Source organism: Solea senegalensis, linkage group LG17 (assembly GCF_019176455.1).
Source record: "Solea senegalensis isolate Sse05_10M linkage group LG17, IFAPA_SoseM_1, whole genome shotgun sequence".
NCBI lineage: Eukaryota > Metazoa > Chordata > Actinopteri > Pleuronectiformes > Soleidae > Solea > Solea senegalensis.
Window position 1 is genome coordinate 15937007 of NC_058037.1, and position 18913 is coordinate 15955919.

At 39.4% G+C, this 18913-nt stretch overlaps 1 protein-coding gene across 2 annotated transcripts in view; it reads right to left on the bottom strand.

The window, feature by feature from the left end:
- The window catches only part of map3k5 (mitogen-activated protein kinase kinase kinase 5), a 74258-nt gene that overhangs the window by 25129 nt on the left and 30216 nt on the right, over positions 1 to 18913 (bottom strand). For both annotated transcript variants that reach the window (XM_044048836.1, XM_044048835.1), the window contains exons 4-13: positions 18662 to 18855; positions 17602 to 17770; positions 15831 to 15937; positions 10336 to 10506; positions 6597 to 6709; positions 5031 to 5190; positions 3207 to 3360; positions 2978 to 3085; positions 1774 to 1826; positions 65 to 160 (exon numbers count right to left, since the gene is read on the bottom strand). In XM_044048836.1, the coding sequence (XP_043904771.1) occupies positions 65 to 160; positions 1774 to 1826; positions 2978 to 3085; positions 3207 to 3360; positions 5031 to 5190; positions 6597 to 6709; positions 10336 to 10506; positions 15831 to 15937; positions 17602 to 17770; positions 18662 to 18855 (1325 nt within the window). The remainder of the gene's footprint in view (positions 1 to 64; positions 161 to 1773; positions 1827 to 2977; positions 3086 to 3206; positions 3361 to 5030; positions 5191 to 6596; positions 6710 to 10335; positions 10507 to 15830; positions 15938 to 17601; positions 17771 to 18661; positions 18856 to 18913) is intronic.

The following is an 18913-nucleotide window of genomic DNA, read 5'->3' on the forward strand; positions in this document are numbered from 1 at the left end:
GGTACACGCACCACAGTTGGACAACCACAGCGTCTTTGTACAGCGTGATCGAGGGCGGACCGACCTTTTACAGTGCATCTCCGTGCAGAAGTAGATCTGGAAGTCGTCGGCATTGTGCAGCACGTAGAGGAAGGCGCTGCGCTCGTCAAACTTGGAGATGCTGAGGAGGAAAAAAGAGAGGGAGGCCACAGTGAAGTGAGCGCGACAGTAAACCCACGGGAGAGCAAACAGACAAAGACTCTTGACATTTAGGCTTATTACGTCAGCCATCAACTCTCGGGGACGCAATAACAGGCTGTTCGTTCCCGACGTAACAATCATCAACACATCTGTCTCATTGACACACTCAAGTGTAGTGATATGTTTGTAGGTTGCTCTCTTCCTGCGCACGGTAAAACGTCACTTATTCAACAGCTAAACTGAAACTTTCTTTCTTTTTCATCCTTTCGGCGCCGAGCGTTTACCCGACTCTGCCAAGGCCGAGTCAGTGCCGGAGCATGTGATGCTGGCTGCGCTTGTGTCCTGCTGACTGTCTGCAGGCTGAGTGGGCTCAGAGAGAGAAATGAGTCGTTCCCTAGCAACCTGCCGAGCGCGGTCCTTCCACCTTTTCTCTCATCTGACAGCGAGATTCCTCTGAGGACGCTGGAAATAAGCAGGCGCGGAGCGAGATGGCTTTTCATCAGGCAGCCTGGTGCTGTGATCATAACCTGCATTTATCTGCGGTATTAATAAATCAGATTTTGTACATAAGGACATGGAAAAGGTGTTTTTATTTTCATTAAATTTGGATGTTTGGATACTTTTATGTGCATGAATGTTGTTTATTTTACTTTTTGTGTTGTATTAGAAAGAACTTACACATTTAATTTGAGTGACGGTTGTTTATTGTCCATTTAATTGGACGAACGTCCTCGTCCCACTATACAAGCACTGTTTTCTGGACCAACAACAGGCATTTGGTAACGCGTCAAACACCATTTTGTGTCTTTCTATCCTCCGATAACTTTAAAAAATATTATTATTATTATAATATTATTATTCAAACTATTTAAATTGCATAAATTCAATCTCCACGTCAGTCTACAACTTCCCCTGTTCGCCATTGTTCCCTTTCATCGTTTTCTACTCTATTTTAAATAGTTGTTTAAAAATGAAAGGAGAATTTTATCGTCTTAACATACTTTATCATCACTTTATTTATGATGATAAATTGAGAATTTCACTCGTTATCGTTTGACAACTGCAAGCGGAATTATTGCATTGTTTCGCTTTCAACTGTCCGAACTGCAGCTGAACTGGATTACTTTAAAAACACGACATTACTCCTAAAAGTCAAGTTAGTCGCCAAAGCACTGCTAATGCTGCTACACCAGCATTCTATTAACTCATGTGTCAATAGTTTGATGTAATACAGTGTTTCCCATACTTTAAAAGATGGTGAAGAGGATGACGACAGATGAGAAAATGAATTACAATTTATTTGAATGTACGTTATTGGAAAATAAAAGACAAATTTGTTCTGGGACCCAAAAAAATATCACCTGTGACCCATGTGGGGGTCCCGACCCAGTGTTTTAAAATCACTGATTCATATTTATTTGATTCTGTGGTTTGTAGAGACATTATTAAAGCCAAGTAATGGAAAAACACACTATTTCTTGGATATTTTCAAACCGACCACCTTCTTCTGAGAGAGAGACGCAGTGTGAGGTTATTGTGACATCACTCCGCTCTAATGTGTGTGTGTGTCATCACAGACAGGGAGACACTGACCTGACACCTCGTACCGACGTGGCGCAGAAGTTCCACTCGTGAATTCCTTTGTTCTGTGGAGGAGGAGGAGGAAGAGGAGGAGACAAACAGAGGACATGGTTACAGCTGCGGGGAGACTCTGAAAACCCATGTGATGCTGACGGATGGCTCGTATCATCAGAGCAGCGGCATCATCCCAAACATGTTGAGTGACCCTTACAGTCATTAAGAGACATTAGCGGCCTTGTTAGCGTCAGTTGAAGCAGATGAAATGACTGCAGTTGCTGATGCTGCAGGTTTTCTCGGATGTAACAAAATGAAAATAATCAATAATTCCGATCGAATGAACTCATTTTGTAAAACAAGAGTCCATTAGCTCTCATATTGAGTGAGTATCTGCATTCATACGGTTGTTGTCCTTCCAATGGGAAGGACAAGGTTTGATTTCTTTTTTTTAATATAAAAAGAACTCAGTTTGAACAGAAGTCTACTACGGGGAAACTCAACCTACTTCTCGCTTGATTTATAGCCTCACTGAGCACTTTTCTCTGGAGTTAATGGTCTCAATCGATACTTTCAGGTCTTCTTCAATAGCACAATAGATAAAATATATATATCTATATCTTATATATAAGATATAGATATATATGTGTGTGTACTTTATTGTCCTCACTGGGAAATTTGTCTGAGCTCAGATATAAAAGAAGGAAAACAACATAGTAAAAAAAGGCCAGAAGCATCAAATAAACAATCCAACAGAGAGGAAATAAATACATAAATAAGAAACCTGGGACAAATTTAGTTCTTAAACTGTTCAGATTTACAGTGTTGGACTCTGATGTTTATGTTTATTTTGTAAATTATATATTGGAATTTAGAGGAAAAGCGTTCATGTTTCAAGGCTTCAAAGCAGGAGTTTTACTACGTCTGGTGTCTGCGTTGGTAGCGTGTAAGATAAGATAAGATGAGATAAGATGGGTTCAATTTACAGTGACACATCAGCAAAGACAGTAAATATAAAGACATGTCCACATCTATGAATGTAGAATCTAAAAAGATACCGAGACTATTTAAGATGATCAAAATACAAAACACGATACAGTATCTGCATGAAGTCACCAGAATGTAAACAGCATGAGCTTAATATGTAACGTGTGATGAATTTGAATGGGTGTGAATGGGGGAAAGAATCAGCTGACGGACGATAATAAATGACGTCACTCACCTCGTCGTCGGGAGCGACGTGCCAGATGGACACCGTGTTGTCATCCACGTCTTTGTTGATGGACAAATACGAAGGCAGGTAGACTTTTGTGGGTTCCAGTATTAACACCTAAAAGGACATTTTTATTGATCTATTTTATTTTTTTTTTTTTAACTTTCCACATCATTGAAACCTGAGAGTTTCCCGATAAATAGGAGCCATTTCCTGGTTCGTCACAGGTGTCACGTACCGGGAATCGGACAGAGGACACGTCCTTCTTGGTCGCCTCCACCATGAAGTCCATCCAGAAATCCACCAGCTCCTGTTTGGGCGCCGCCTGCTCTGTACCGGGCTTCTTAAAGTGCTGGTAAATCAAAATGGTTTCCACCAACGAGCGCAGGTACCTGAAAGCAAACCTTTCATTAAAACAAAGATAAAACAAAACCTCACATATCACGACACCAACAAATGTAACCAAGGTTATGAAAATCAGGGGAAACATATAATATATATAATACAACATATAAATAATATAATAATAGCACGTGATTGTGTTTTGCGTGCTCGGTAACATTTGTCTTTTATGACATTAATGGAAGCTTAAAGAGTTTTTCACAGCACCAGCACAAATAAAGAACAGCAGGGTTTCGCACACACACACACACACACACACACACACAGTGAAATTACATCTTCAGGGCAATTAATCTACAGAAGCTTGAATGTGGGCATAAAAGTGTCAAATTAAAGGATATTTAGGGCCTTGTATTTGTCATTCTTTTCCCATTAATACACATCATTAGCTCCTCGCTCGCAGGTGTAAGTGGCGTTTTAAAGGTTAAACTACGCTAAAAAGAAATGTGAGAAATGTGAGCGGTGCATTTGAATAAAAACAGACACAGAGCTTCTCTCGTGGAAACGAGCTTGTTGGTCTTTTTTTGACTGTGTTTGATCACAACACACGCGGCATTGTTTGGCAACATGAATTCACAATACGACGAGATCTTTTTCTCGCAGGTGTTCGTCACGTTGGCAGTCTTTCCATTCTGTCATCGCCAGAGCACCGAAACATTTCCGGATTTTGAGCTATTGAATCTCTTAATTCATCATAATAATGACTATTATTGTAATTTTCACACCACCTCTCCTTCATAAGTTTGCTTTACGCGTGATTCGGCTCTGTAGTGATGCTTGATTTGAATATATGTCATGATTTTGACTTAAATTAGACAACGTTTTACTCTTACTCTTCTGTTTATGCTAAATGATGACACCGCTGTAATGTAACCTCCTCAAAAATGGCTTCAATCTCCTTCAATATAGATGTAAAGTCTATGTCATATTTCATATTATATACAGTTCAAGTGCAATTATCCTGTTGTTGAGCAAACAGACATGTACATGCGCCTTATTTAAATGATTTTATTGTCCTCTGTGTATGTATATTTATATTATTTTATGTTTCCAATCTTCTTTTCATTTGGTCACTACACAAGCTTGCAATTGGCAATGTAAACGTTTGTTTACCATGCCAATAAAGCACTTTAAATTGAAAACTGAGACAGACAGATTAAATGAATTGACAACATTGATCTGAAAACTACATAATACAAATGTTTCAGCTTGTAAGCAGGCTCTCCAGGAAGTACACACGTCATAAAAGCTAAAATTAGCTCTTAAAATCACAAGAATCAGGAGGTGCTGCGACAGCTTTAGTCTCTTCATGTGTTTCCTTCCATCATGTCATCATATTTTCATCTTAACCGTCACCACACCGCGCTGCAATCACCAGCAAACGCATGTGTGAAGAGGAAAAAAAACGAGCAAAAGTGACTTCCTCGTGATATCTTCTGTCTCTCTTTGACAGCCACAGATGGTCGGCGCGGTTTCAAGAGAAAGCCGGAGCACACTTTGAATCACAACGACACAGACGGTGATGAATGTGGTCTAAAATGTGCTTTTCTGCAAACTGACGCTGCAGCAGCAGCAGCAGCAGCAGCAGCAGCAGCAGCAGCAGCAGCAGCAGCAGCAGCAGCAGCAGCAGCAGCAGCAGTGGGGCGTTTTTTTCTCTCACCAGATGGGGGCTTTGAGTTTGAAGAGTTTCTCGGAGGCCTGGATGACCCGGGTGTTGTCGCAGGCCAGGATGCTGGCGCCCAGGAAGAAGCCCACATCCCAGTAGCTCTGCAGCTTATCCAGGCTGCCCTTTTTACCCAGGAGGCTGCTCAGCTTCACCCCTGGGAAAACATTAGAACAGATAAAGAGATATCATCACTTTTACTGCGTTTCCAGTTGGACCGTCACCCACAGAGAGTTCAGGAAGATGAGATAGCGGAGGAGAATTCATCGTGCCACAGCACGCAGCACGGGAGCTCTATTTTTACACGCTATTTACTGTATTCAGCCAGATTTGTTGGGATACCACGAGTGTTCCGTAATGTTTTATGGCTTCTGCCGCGAGGAGCTGCAGCGACATGTCCTACACAGACTCTGCCGCTGCTGCAGGGACCACAGACGCTGAGTCACGTGTGTGGGGGTCACTGGGACGAGAGCAGGAGTAAGGAGACTCAGCAGGGAGAGGAGGGTGAGGCCGATTCAGAGAGAGCTGCAGGCTAATTCCCAGGATTGTTTGCTCTGTTTCCCACATTCCTGAGCTACTTTGAGCCTCGGATGTCAGAGAGGAATTTCTGGATTTCAACCTGGGCCCTAATGTTTACAACTCTGAGCATGTGAGAGAATAAATAGTCCTGTGAAAAACAGAAGTATGTCGCAATAATCTGTGTTAAATCAGGTAAAACTGCTTGGTTTTTTTGCCAATAAATGGCTGAAATTGTTTTGTGACACAAACATACATTAGTCCACGAGGAGGTATTTCAACAGCACAGAATTTAATTACTGATACACTCACTTTTACAGCTTGTTAACGATATCTAATCAGCCAATCACAAGGCAGCAAATCACTGCATATAGACACGGTCAAGACGACCTGCTGAAGCTCAAAACCGAGCAGACTGTGGAAGAAAGCTGGTGTAAGTTACTCTGACTCCGACAGCCAGGTCTGAGGAGTTCAGAAACTGACAACTATCCCCTAATGAATTGAGAAAGTACAAAAATATCCAGTGAGCAGCGGCAGTTCTGTGGGAGAAAAATGCCATGTCGATGCATGGAAAAGTAATACAAAAGGCATCAAAAAAAACCAAACAAATCTTTCCTGCCAGACAACTCTCTCACAAACACACTCAGTACCATCAGGAGTGTTTTGTTATGTGCTTTGTTCCCTGCTGCCGATCCAATTTCCTTTGGTATTATAATAAAGTTGAAGGTGAGGTTTCCTGTTGGAAGACGACAGCTCGTAAAACCGAAAACAATGAGCTGAAAGACAAAAAGCTCCAAGGTAACTACAAAAGTAAGGTAATGCAAAATGGATCTGTCCAGCTTTTAATCTACTAGATGCAAATCCTGAACTAAAAGCTGGTCTATTGTAACCTAATTGAACCGTTGCCATGGTTAGATGCAGCGGAGCAAGAGCGACTCTTGCAGAGTAGAGAGTGATTACTCACCGCGATTAGTCATCAAGGCTCAGTGCAATAAAATGAAAAGCTGCATGTGTTCCGGGGGCCAAACAACACAAATATCCACTCACCCACTTTGCGGAGCTCAAAGGACGTGTCAAACTGGTGTCCGGCTGCCAGGAGTAGCACGGCGTAGTTGATCCCCGAGTGCAGCGTTGGCTCCGACTCAAAGCCCTTTTTAAACCTGCCGTGAGAGAGCAAACAAATGACTCCAATAAACACCTTTCTACCAAGAAATGCGTCACTCCAAATCCCAAGCATCTCTGAGACGGGTTTCTCGTGGCTCCCCCAAGGCCCCGCGACATACGTACACTTAGAGAGAGAGAGGAAACCAAAACCAAAACAATTACAGCTATATTGAACTGGGGCCGCAGAACGGCAAACGACGACAGCGGCTCTCCTCGCAGAACATGAAATGCAATTTATTTAATGACCAATCTGTGCTACTGAGGGACGCTGCTTGAATGTTATTAGCAGCCTCTCTCTGCCAAGTTTTGACACGGAGATGAAAATAACAGCCAGAGGTTGATTATCTGTGCGGCACATTCAAAAGGCAAAGATGTGAGATCTTAAGAAGGAAATCCAAAACGGAAGTAATGAACATTTAACCTCAGACGCCGTCAGCCTGTTGCTCCTCATCAGAGTCTGAACAAACGTCTTCCAGTTGCCAAATGAACACCAGTTTTTGAAGCCTCCAGATTTAAAGATTTCACACTGGTGTAGGGCTCAATTCATTACTCAATGAACTGATTATTGATCGATTACTAAATGAATCGTCAACTATTTTGTTCATCGATTATTCAGATTGAGTATTTTTTTTTAAAGAATTACAACAAGTTTTCTCCTTTTACAGCTTCTTAACTGAGAATATATAAATTTTCTTTTGCTCCATACAACAATGAATTATTTTTTGGCAAGACATTTGAGAGCGTCGTCATATCCAGGTTTGAAAAACACACATCGACATTTTCCTGACACTTTATGGACCAAACCATTACTGGAGAGAATAATCGACATGTCAATCCATTATGAAAATACAATATGATTATGGGATCTTAATTAACCAGTGCTGGGATGACATGCTAATGCTGTAAAATACTAAATATAATCCCTTTTAATAAAGAACATGGACCACATGTTCAACTGGCATGCTTTAAAATAAATAAAAATGTCTTCAAATATCCAGATAGCAAAAAAACACCTGTTTCTGTTCATCAAGGTAGTAGAAATATTGCAATAATTTATTATTTAAAAAAAAAAAAATATAGGATGATATATCGCATATTTGATTTTTCTCCCCATTCATACATGATGTCATGACGTTTTATTGAAGAAGACAAATAACCGAGTACTTGTTTAGTCCTTTAAATGTCTTGTTTTGTCCACACATTAAAATGATGCAGTTTTAATGATTTCTTTGTTTATTGAGTAAAGAAACGAGAAAATATTCCCATTTAAGAAGCTGAAAAATACCTCAATCCAAAAAGCTGACTATTCATTTAGTAATCAGTTAATTGAATAAATAATTCCCTAAACAACTGATTGAAACAAATAAAATGTGAGGTAGAAGCTTCTTTTCCCATAGACTTCCATTCAAAGTTAGTTTTTACAATCAGTGGAGTCGCCCCCTGGTGGCCACCTGCTTCTTCCGTCCTACTTCCTTGGCTTCACTTTTCAAACAGTAACACTACGTCAATTTTAGATTTAGTATTAATGCTTGTCCTCAGTAATCCTGTCACATTTGGCTCTGGCCCTCTGCCAACTATTTTAAAAATTGATTAATTGGTCTGAGTACTTTCCTAAATAATTAAAACAAGTTTTGTGGCGCGTGTATTTGCATGAGAACATTTCTGGGATTCTCTTCTCCCGCCCTGTTTGCAAATACACACTGATGTCCCGTCTGTTCACAGGAACAATACTGTGACGGCATGAATTATGAGATTTAGATAGTATTTACGAGCATTATTATCTAACAGGTGAGTTAAGGGACTTGTATTTGTCATTGTAAGTTCCTCCTACATGTGTCATACCTACGTACAGGTGTGCCGTTACGTGACATCAAAGAACACGCCTTTATATTAACTGTGCAAACGTATGAGAACAACATGACGAGGATCCAGTTGTATCATAAAGCCAACACAATGACAGAACAAAAATAATAATAATAATAATAATAATAATAATGATGAGGTAGCAGTGGTGAGTGTCTGTGATGGCATGCAGCAGATCTGCCTGTTCTGGTGGTTAAAGGAGAAATGATGATGTCAGGTTAATGGGGAAAGTGAAGTTAATATTAGTGACTTAAGTAAACGATAATGAGAGGAACCTTTAATATACTTTGGTTCTTTTTGCCGGTACAGTTTTTGGGAATGATGTTAGGGGATATTAATATAAACTTCTTTATTGTAATCTGTGAAAAGAAATGTTGCTTATTACAATGTGTTGCATTTATAAGAACAATTTCTTTTCAGAAAAGAGCTTTTACAGGAAAATGTCGGCCATATGTGAAACAGAAACCTGAGCTTCCTGATTCAAAGATGCTGTTTTATTTCCTTTTTAACCACAGAATGTGACCACGTGAGGGTTATTGGTTCTTCCAGTTCAGTAAAGTTAACTGACTTCCTAGCAGTGCTACAATGGTTAACTATGACCAAAAAACATACTGGTCCAGTCCCATTTCCTCATTTTCACCCCTACCCCTTGGCGCTGATTTACATTTTTTACTATTTATTGTGTACTTAATCTCAGGAAACCTCTTTTAACACCTGGGAATAAATTCTGTTGTGGCTAGCATAGCCACACAACAAGCTAACGAATGTTAGCTTTATCACAGTAACTTTAGTTTGCTTAATCAATGTGTACAAGAGACTTTTGTTGTGGTTAGTGTAGCTTCACATCAAGCTAAACAATGTTAGCTTTTAGTATTAGTTCCCTTAATCATTATGTACAAGAGACAGCAAAATCAATTGTGTTGTTGTTAAGGTAGCTACACATCATGCTAACAAATGTTAGCTTTATCACAGTAACTTTAGTTTGCTTAATCAATGTGTACAAGAGTCTTTTGTTGTGGTTAGTGTAGCTTCACAACAAGCTAAACAATGTTAGCTTTTAGTTCCCATAATCATTATGTACAAGAGACAGCAAAAACAATTGTGGTTAAGGTAGCTACACATCATGCTAACAAATGTTAGCTTTATGACAGTAACTTTAGTTTGCTTAATCAATGTGTACAAGAGTCTTTTGTTGTGGTTAGTGTAGCTTCACAACAAGCTAAACAATGTTAGCTTTTAGTATAAGTTCCCATAATCATTATGTACAAGAGACAGCAAAAACAATTGTGGTTAAGGTAGCTACACATCATGCTAACAAATGTTAGCTTTATGACAGTATTATTCAGAGGTGTTTGGTTGTTGTAGCATTAGAATACACCATTGATATGAACTTCAGGTGAGGACCTTGCTTTATGTCATGCTTTATGTCAACATGTTTCTACAGCACCCCTAATGGACACACCAGCCAAAGTGTGGGTTCTGTATTTACAGTATATACATTTATATTAGCCTGTAAGTCGCCTGTACAGTTTGCTTATTAGATGGAGGAATAAATAAATACCCAGAACTGGGCCTGGGTCATGCTTGTATGTGTGGCAGTGAAAGATTTTGATTGTTTATAGTAAAATTCCGTCTCTTGTAACGGAATAAAAAGAGTGAAATAATCATTTTGAGTATGTATATATTCCACAGCTGTAAGGTGCAGGAAAAGCATTAAAAATAACCTTAAAAGCGAACAATATGTTCATATCCCTCTCACCAGAGTGCTCCGTTGTCTCTGCTCTGCGTATCGGTGAAGTGAGACTCCAGGAACATGTCTTTATAGATCCGTCCCACCAGGCAGTAGATGTCTGAGGCCACGTTCTCCTCATCCTCCACCAGGGGCAGCATGATGTCCAGGGCTTTCTGTCGGTCACCTGGCAGGTTCCTCCTGCAGAACACGCACATGGGAAATTTAAGTTTTGACATCAGTGAACTCGTCACATCAAAGAAAACCATTCAGATGAATCTGTTTTTAAAATAGAGGAACATTGTGGTAATTGATTCATCAGAAATGTGTAATCAACACTAGTCACACTATTAATTATGTTGACTTTTTGCTGTTCATTGTTTTCTGCGGCATTTTATTAGCAGTTCTTATGAACTTGAAATCTGACTGAGGTTGTTTTAAACCCAGTTTTGTTGAGCTGTGTCCATGTTGTCCCATGTCTTTGTTCATATAAACGTTTGTAGTGTTCCTTCAATTGTTTTTATTGCTTTTTATAACACCAACTGCAATACACATTTCCCCGTCCATGGGCAATAAATCCCTGAACTGAAGTGAACTCCATTGTTGCATTCGCTCTACTCTCAGTGCTCTAAATCTGACATTAGCTGCATTTAATGGTTCATAAAAAATAAACAACTTGTTCCCAAAACCATTTCAAATGTGTGGTTGAAACTCGCTGACGGTCCATTTAAAAACTCATTGTCACATAAACACTTCCCCTAATTGTTTTCTACTTTGGATAATTATTACACAATGAGATTTGACATCATGGAGGGTGTGACATTAAAGTACTGGAAGCACAACAGTGAACCTGCGCTAAACCAAATTACTTTGTGGGGGTAATGTGTCATTGTTGCACGTACATTACCCTGCATGCAACCCAATCAATGACAGGCGATGTAGAGATTTAGGTGTGTTATACTCCAGGCTGCTAGTGTTGCCTGAAGCTGCTTTTCACCGTTTTTATTCTTATTTTCAATCATTTTATTCTATAAAATCTTCTTGTAACCATGTTCTAGTTCTCTGTAGTAATTTTGCAAGTCCACTTTAATGTGAACCATCACTTTTTAACTGCAATAGGTCAAATTAAATTAAAAACAAACAAACATGACGTCTTGTAAATCTGCACCAGACCCCGTATATGATTGGGTGCACACACCAGCATGAGTGCAACACCAGCAAACTGTATGTGTATGTGTGTGTGTGTGTTTGTGTAGCTAGGAAACTGTTGCACAGCCTTTGTTGTGCCACATAATACCAGGCTCAGAGAGGTCATTAGCAGCCTGACTTAAATTACAGAGGTTATTCGGCTCTCCTACCGTTCTGCGTTCAACCACAGAGGCTTGTCTTATAACTGACCTGTCAGAAAATAGTGGAGTTTGAACAATTAATTAAGAAACATCTCCAAGAGTTATATCTGAAAATCTGTTTTGCTTTTCAGCGTCAAGTAAAAACACGTTTAAAACGTCTGCTGAATTGGAAGAAGAAGAATAAACCGACATCATGCACAGCAGGGCCACCATATAATTGCATTAATTATATTATAGCTGTGTTATTTACACCAAACCAGTGTCACTCTTTGTTTGTTTGTTAACATTAGCGGGTAGTAAAATTGTCACAAAAATGGCCTAGTATTAAGATAATTTGCACTTTCATATTCAAAGTGAAGCACCAGAAGTGGTGATACTGAGCGTGAATTGAAAAATAACACAACACAACAGCACAAACTTGCATTTCACAGCCTTGCTTTTTAAAACCTGGAACTCGGATGCGCAAATTTGCACTAAATATGCAATCTTCAACTACAAAATAAAAGCAAATAACTTGCGATTTTGCGATCAATTTTTTGATATATGAATGTATCTAAAGATATTTAGATGTCTTGATGCTTTTCTCCCCACACACTATGAGCAGCTGCTTTGGTTGTACAGTCAGGCTGATATAAAATCAATAAATATTGAACAAATATTTGCAAAATATGTCAAATGAAATGTTTGGAGCCTGCAGTGAAACCATGACAACACAAGTTGTAATTCTAACACAAACCAATATCTTCCGTTCAACCTAAAAAACCCCTTCACAATGTCATTTATTTTCTATTTTTCTATTTGGGAAGACACAGGAACATGATGTCACCCTGTTGACTGAGGCGTCAGATCAGCAAACACTTGTGTGTGTGTGTGTGTGTGTGTGTGTGTCGCCCTACAGACAAATAGACAAATTACGTCCTGTTTGCACAAATCACGCGACAAACGGTGTCGACTGATGAGAGGCTGAACCAAGGGGGGGAAAAATAATCAAACAAGAGCCACTTGAGCTGCTCAATATGACCTCATTTATGACCCATAATAACGCGCGTTAATCGTTAACAACCATAATATATATATATTAACCAGAGGGAAGACTATTTTAAGGAAGTTCTAGTCAAATAACATCAGCAAGAGGTCACTGGGCTCATTGATGCTCCGGAATTCTTCCAAAACCTTAACATTTTGGGGGAATCTTTTCATTTAAATCACAGGACAGACTTCCTGTGAAGTCTCACACAGGCCCACTGTGCCACAGTCGCAGAGACAGAAATAAATAAATAAAGCAAGAAGAGCATAATGTGTCTCCTTTCCCAGAGCACGAAGGTTAAATAAAACGTATGAGCTGACAGCTATTACTATGGCGACGGTCCAGCATGGGAGAGCAAGACCAGACTCGCTCCCTCCTCGTCCTCATCTCTCACTTTCTTCCTCTATTTTTTTCTGTCCAGACGTCTCTGCCGACGGCGCATTCATCCAGAACCTTGTGAGTTTTGGTCAGACTACAAGCGGCGACGAGAGGCCGGAGCCAATTAGTCAACGCTCACTTCCACCCGGGCAGATTCATCTGTGCCTCACATCGATCATCGAGTCCTTATCAAGGTCGTAAATCCATTTAACGCTCGCTCTCTCTCTCTCTGTTTCAATTTGAGGATTCAAACAGGAATAAAATAGATTTTTTTTTTTTTTACATGCATAGCCAAGAGTAAACTTAGTATTTGGAGAATGTGTACTCATGCAAATAAATATCAATATGGAAGACTTTTACTTTCTTAAAAGATGTGACACTATCACCTGTAAATGTATGAGTATTTCTACTTAATACGACTTAAAACTCAATTTCCATTTTTTAGTCTCATTTTAAATGATATGACTTTATTTTGTGTATTTCAAGGGCTGTTTCTCCCCTTTTTTCTCTCTTGGTCAAATGAAGAATACTCTTCATTATGATGCTAAAAGCTTTGTTCAATTCACATTCGACTTGGATGAAATTTGACAATTTTTTGTTAAATTTATAAAAAATAAAAAATAAAAAATTTCTTTGACAGAAGTGACTTTGACGTCGACTTTTGTCAATTTTATTTCATTTTTTTCAATCCTAACGTCCTCTGTTGTTGTGGTCTGATCATCAAATAACATATTAATCTCTGGAAATTGGTATTTTTTTCGTGCAAAATCATTTTTTTATACCGCAGCATTGTAACGTTTCAGCACTGGACGATAAAGTCAAGAAAAAGTATTTTCAAATTGATCAATAGCGCAATAAATCCCAATAAATGTCGGATGATTAAACACTGATAGATTTTTTTGTGGCAGAAACCACTTCACAAATCTTTAAATGAAAACAATCAAAGCAACTATTAAAACGGATCCATATGGAACTTCTGTCACATTAATCACCGTTACATCACCACACAATCATCTGCTTCATGCACCGAAGCAACAATTATCACTGGATAACAATCACAGCTAACAGGAATCATCCGCAGCCTGTTGTAGCAGCTATTTAAGACGCAAATAAAAAGACCTTGAACAGCTGTTTGTCTCATAACATCCTGCTGGTGAGGGGACGGGGACGGGGGACGTCTCGTCTTCACACAATCATCAATCCTTAACCTCTGCCGCACACGCGCGCGTCTCGTGAAACATCACCGTCCTGATAGTGAAGCGGCACAAGCACAGACGCGGCCATCTTTCGCCTCCTGCGCCGAACACAGGCGCACGTTATATTGCCGTTTGATGCAGATGCACCGCAAGAGAAGCCGCAGGGAGTTTACGAGAGAAGCAGCTGGTGAGAAAAACAGGCCGTTGAAACCTCCCCCTGTGTTTTCTTTTTTCATGAGCGGCACACTAACTGCACACATGTGCTACTAATACTATCACACTGCTGCTGCTGCTGCTGCTGCTGCTTTTAAAAGAAAGAGGAACCTCATATCCAAGACAATTAACAGAACTGCTGCCTTCAGATAGCAAATAATGCCATTGAGGCCTAAAACTACACTGCAAATAGGTTGATTTCAGCTGTATATAAAGTCCCATTGCTTTAAAAACCATAATTTATCCATATGAGCATTTATAGTACATATATATCTCTGTTTGCCGTGCATCATGCTGTTAATTATGTGCACACAGTATTGCACATAATTACAGAGATATATGTGTGATGATGTGCAGCTCGGAAATACGCATTTTATTCTCCTTTCTATCGCTCTGTTCCTTATTTTATTTATGTATTCACTGTAATATATGGAGCTACTATTTAATGTATTCATTGTGATGTTGCAGCACAAAAATAATTTCCCTTTATGGGACAATAATGTAATTTTGGATTGTATCGTGTTTTTCTACTACAAGATAATAAGTCATAGGTAAGGCAAAAACTTACTTACTTGTATTTACAATGTGACAAAGCGTATCATTGCCCTTTATTATGAATCACAACGTGAAATGAGTTCTTGTCAGATTATGAGCGTTCGCTGTCATTTTAGTGTAAATAAACTGCGCTGATTGAAGCTACTTTGAGTGAAAGTCATTATATGGCCAACACGACCCAAAGTCTCAAGAGGTAGTGTTGCTATGGTTACGCGGTTCAATGTACTGCACTTTGCTTGCTGTTGACCGATCCGTGCTTTGTCCTCTAATGTGATCACGACAAAAAAAAAAGAAGCATTTTCTTTGAATCAATACAGAACACAGTTCCATCTGAATTTGAATAAAACTGAAGAAAACGATGAACATGTAGGAAAGTAGGGCAACTTCACACCTGTTACACTCATTTCCATTTGATTTCAGCAAATCACTCTGAATTGTATTTGATTTGTATGAAAAATGTTATACAAATAAAGTTTGTTTCACTACGAGCCAGCTGGACCATATTCTGTATGTCATTTCCCTCGTGTTTCCTGTCTCTCCTTCATTTAACTATACTAATAAAGTTTTAAAAAAAGATGCTTAAATACTACGTATATTATGTAAATAGTAAAATATAGTAACCAAGTGAGTATAAAAGTTTTAATTTGAACTGTAGAAATGCTTTCAGGCTGCCTCAGCTTCGTAATAATTTGTCATAAATGTCTAATAAACTTAATTTTCCTCCTCAGTTTCCTCCTGTGTGTGCGTGTGTGTGTGTATATTGTATATTCTTTTGTGTTGTGAATGTGGTCGAGCTCGTCGTCTCACCGATTCAGTGCAAAGGCGTAGTGGAACTTCACGTGAGGGTGAGCCACGAGGTCAAACGTCGGGAGCTTCTCCAGCGTCTCCACCAGCTTCACGATGGACTCGTAATCCTGGGAAGGAAAAAGTGAGGCACACATGAGCTCCTGTTCCACCTTCTCCCTGCTCACCACTCAGCATCATGGGAAAGCCGTCGTACACGTGACCTCCAAACTTTTACACACGCCTTAACTCGGCAAGGTGTTTGGCAGCTTTTGTGCCAGAGGGGTGAAATTCTGGAAGGAGCACTTGATTTTTCTGTCCTTGTTAAAAGCTAATTAACAATAAAAAAACCATCCATTTACAAACCTTGATGACGCTTATGAACATAAATAAGTCACCATAGTGTGAACAGAAGCTTAATATTGCTTCTAAGACACTTATGGGCAGAGGATTTGTACATATTTCTTTTTTGTTAAGCTAAATTAAGCTAAATTAATCCCATTTAAGATTAAGACACTGCAACAGTGCATTATGAACTGAAGTGTTTAAAACATCTCAGTAAGTCTTATTAATATTAAATAACATCTTATTCAGATACATAAGTTAATGAAATGTATTAACAAGTTTCAAGTAAGTATTTACAAAGTTAAGAATAGAATTATACATGTTAATTAAGTTTATTACTGTTAATTAAGATCTTATCAGTGTTTATAACATGTACATAAACTGTTAACACGTTCTAATATAAGCCTACAAGTGTCATAAAAGCAGTAATAAATGTGATAATTGTGCTTTTATTGACACTAATTTGCTTTCAAGCATGTTATAAGGCCTTATATGTGGCTTTTATTTAATTGTTAGTTACAGCTCATCATAAGGACTGAACAATAAAGTTTCAATGTCCTTTTATTAATCGTCCTGTCTGAGACGCAACTGTCTGATTAACACCAGCGACACTTGAATAACTGATGGGGTCCTTCATCGCGTTTTTTTTGTTGCTCCTACTTACCGACACGGTCACAATACCTAAAGCACGTTGAATAATTCAGAGCGTCCACATTGCCCCGTTGTCCTAATGAATGATTTATGAAGCGGAGCGCTGCCGATGGTGAGTGGGAGGATGTGGACAGCGAGTGCCATCGCAACGTGGAGACGGAAGCGCAGAACGGGAAGAAAAAGATTTCAGATGAGGGAATCTGAGCTCTTTACAGACTGAGGAGACGATAATGACGATGGCTGATCGATGGAGAGATGGTGCAGTAAGTTTACTGAGTAGCTTCCATTGCACAAGTCAAGGACAAGGTCAGGGACACAAAAGTCCTTCTGAACTTTCTGAGTTTCTATCCCATATTCTCTGGTATGGCTGTGAAGTATGTTTTTTTTTGTATTTGTGTCGGTTTTACTCTAATTTATGTATTTTATATTTTGTCTTCTGGCTGCACCCTCTCTCTAGGGGTCGCCACAGCCGATGAGCCGCTTGATTTGGCAGAGATTTTTATTCCGATATCCTTCCTAATGCAACCTCTCCACTTAATCGGGCTTGGGGCGGGACAAGGTGAACATTACATGTGGCCCCGCTTTATTCAAATATTTGTTTCACATATTTTATCCGTTCTATCTAGCTATGATAGTTCAGTCGTCAGATGAATCTAATGAACCTAACCCAAAATTGATAAATACTAAAAATAGTGACCTAAGATCAGTGATGCACAACTGTTTAATTGAACCAATTATAATAATTAAGTGTCGGGACTCCACACACAGACACTCACACACACACAGAGAGCAGCTGTACCTGGATGTCCCTGTACGTCAGCAGCAGGTTGATGACGATGTCGACTGAAAGGCACTCTACGTTGTCCAGCCGCTGCTGGATCCGGTTCAGCTCGGCAGCCAGCTCCATGCCAGTGTACAGCTCCCGAGCTTTACGGATCTCGCTCAGGATCGTCTCACGAAAATACTGGCTGGAGGACAAAAAAAGAACACTAGTTATTATATGAATGTGACATAGGAATAAATCTCACCGCTATGATATTAAAATATTGTTTGGTCACGTTTAAATCAAACTGTTGTCCATTGTTAACAGTCCTGTTAGCAAACAAAGCTAGCAAAGAGAACTAGTTAGCTTGAAAATCAAGCTCAACTCTTAAGTTCCTCCAAAATAAGACACAATATTGGAATAAATCTTACTCCTGTAATGTTTAAATGTTGTCTGGTCACAGTTTCTGATTTAAATCTTACTTTTGCCCAGTGTTGCTGTCCCTTTAGCAAAGAGAGCTAGTTATAAAACTAGTTAGCTTGACAAAGAAAAGCAGTTAGCCTGAAAACTAAGTAGCTTGAAAACTACTTAGCTTGACTTCATTTCCTCCAATATAAGACATGATATTGGAATAAATGTAAGTGCTATAATGTTTAAATATTGTTTGGTCAGGAGGTTTTTGCTTTGAATCAAACTTTTGCCCATTGTTTACTGTCCTGGTAGTAAAGAACGCAAGCTAGCAAAGAAAAGGAGTCAGCTTGACAAAGAATAGCAGTTAGCTTGAAAACTACTTTCCTTGACTCTTAATGTCCTCACAAATAAGACATGATATAGGAAAACATCTAACAGCAATAATATTTAAATATTAATTAACATATGAATACGGTCTGAATACCTCATAAAACCACACTGAACAGATTGGTTATTACAAATAGCAGCTATTTGAAGCTTATGGTTAAATCTAACCATCTGACCACAGGCTGATTGTTCGGCATCCATGTGCTATACATGTACTATAAATTCAGACTCAGCAGTGTGTTAAACGGGTGAAATATTGACTGAAATTATAATGAATGTGAAGCTTTGGTCCACTCACTGGGAGTTGGCCTGTGAGACTTTGAGCAGCTGGATGAAGCGGTCCAGCAGAGGCATGCAGATGGGCCCCAGCAGCATCTCGAAGCTGGGCTGCATCAGCTCGGTCAGGCCCTTCATCAGGCTGCTCTCGCAGCAGTACACCTTGTTGTGAGGCGTCACCATGTACGGGATGAAGGTGTAATTGGCAGAGCACGTCTGTTGAGGCAAGAGACACAGAAAAATAGGAGTGCGTTTAAGCATCAGAGGATATTTT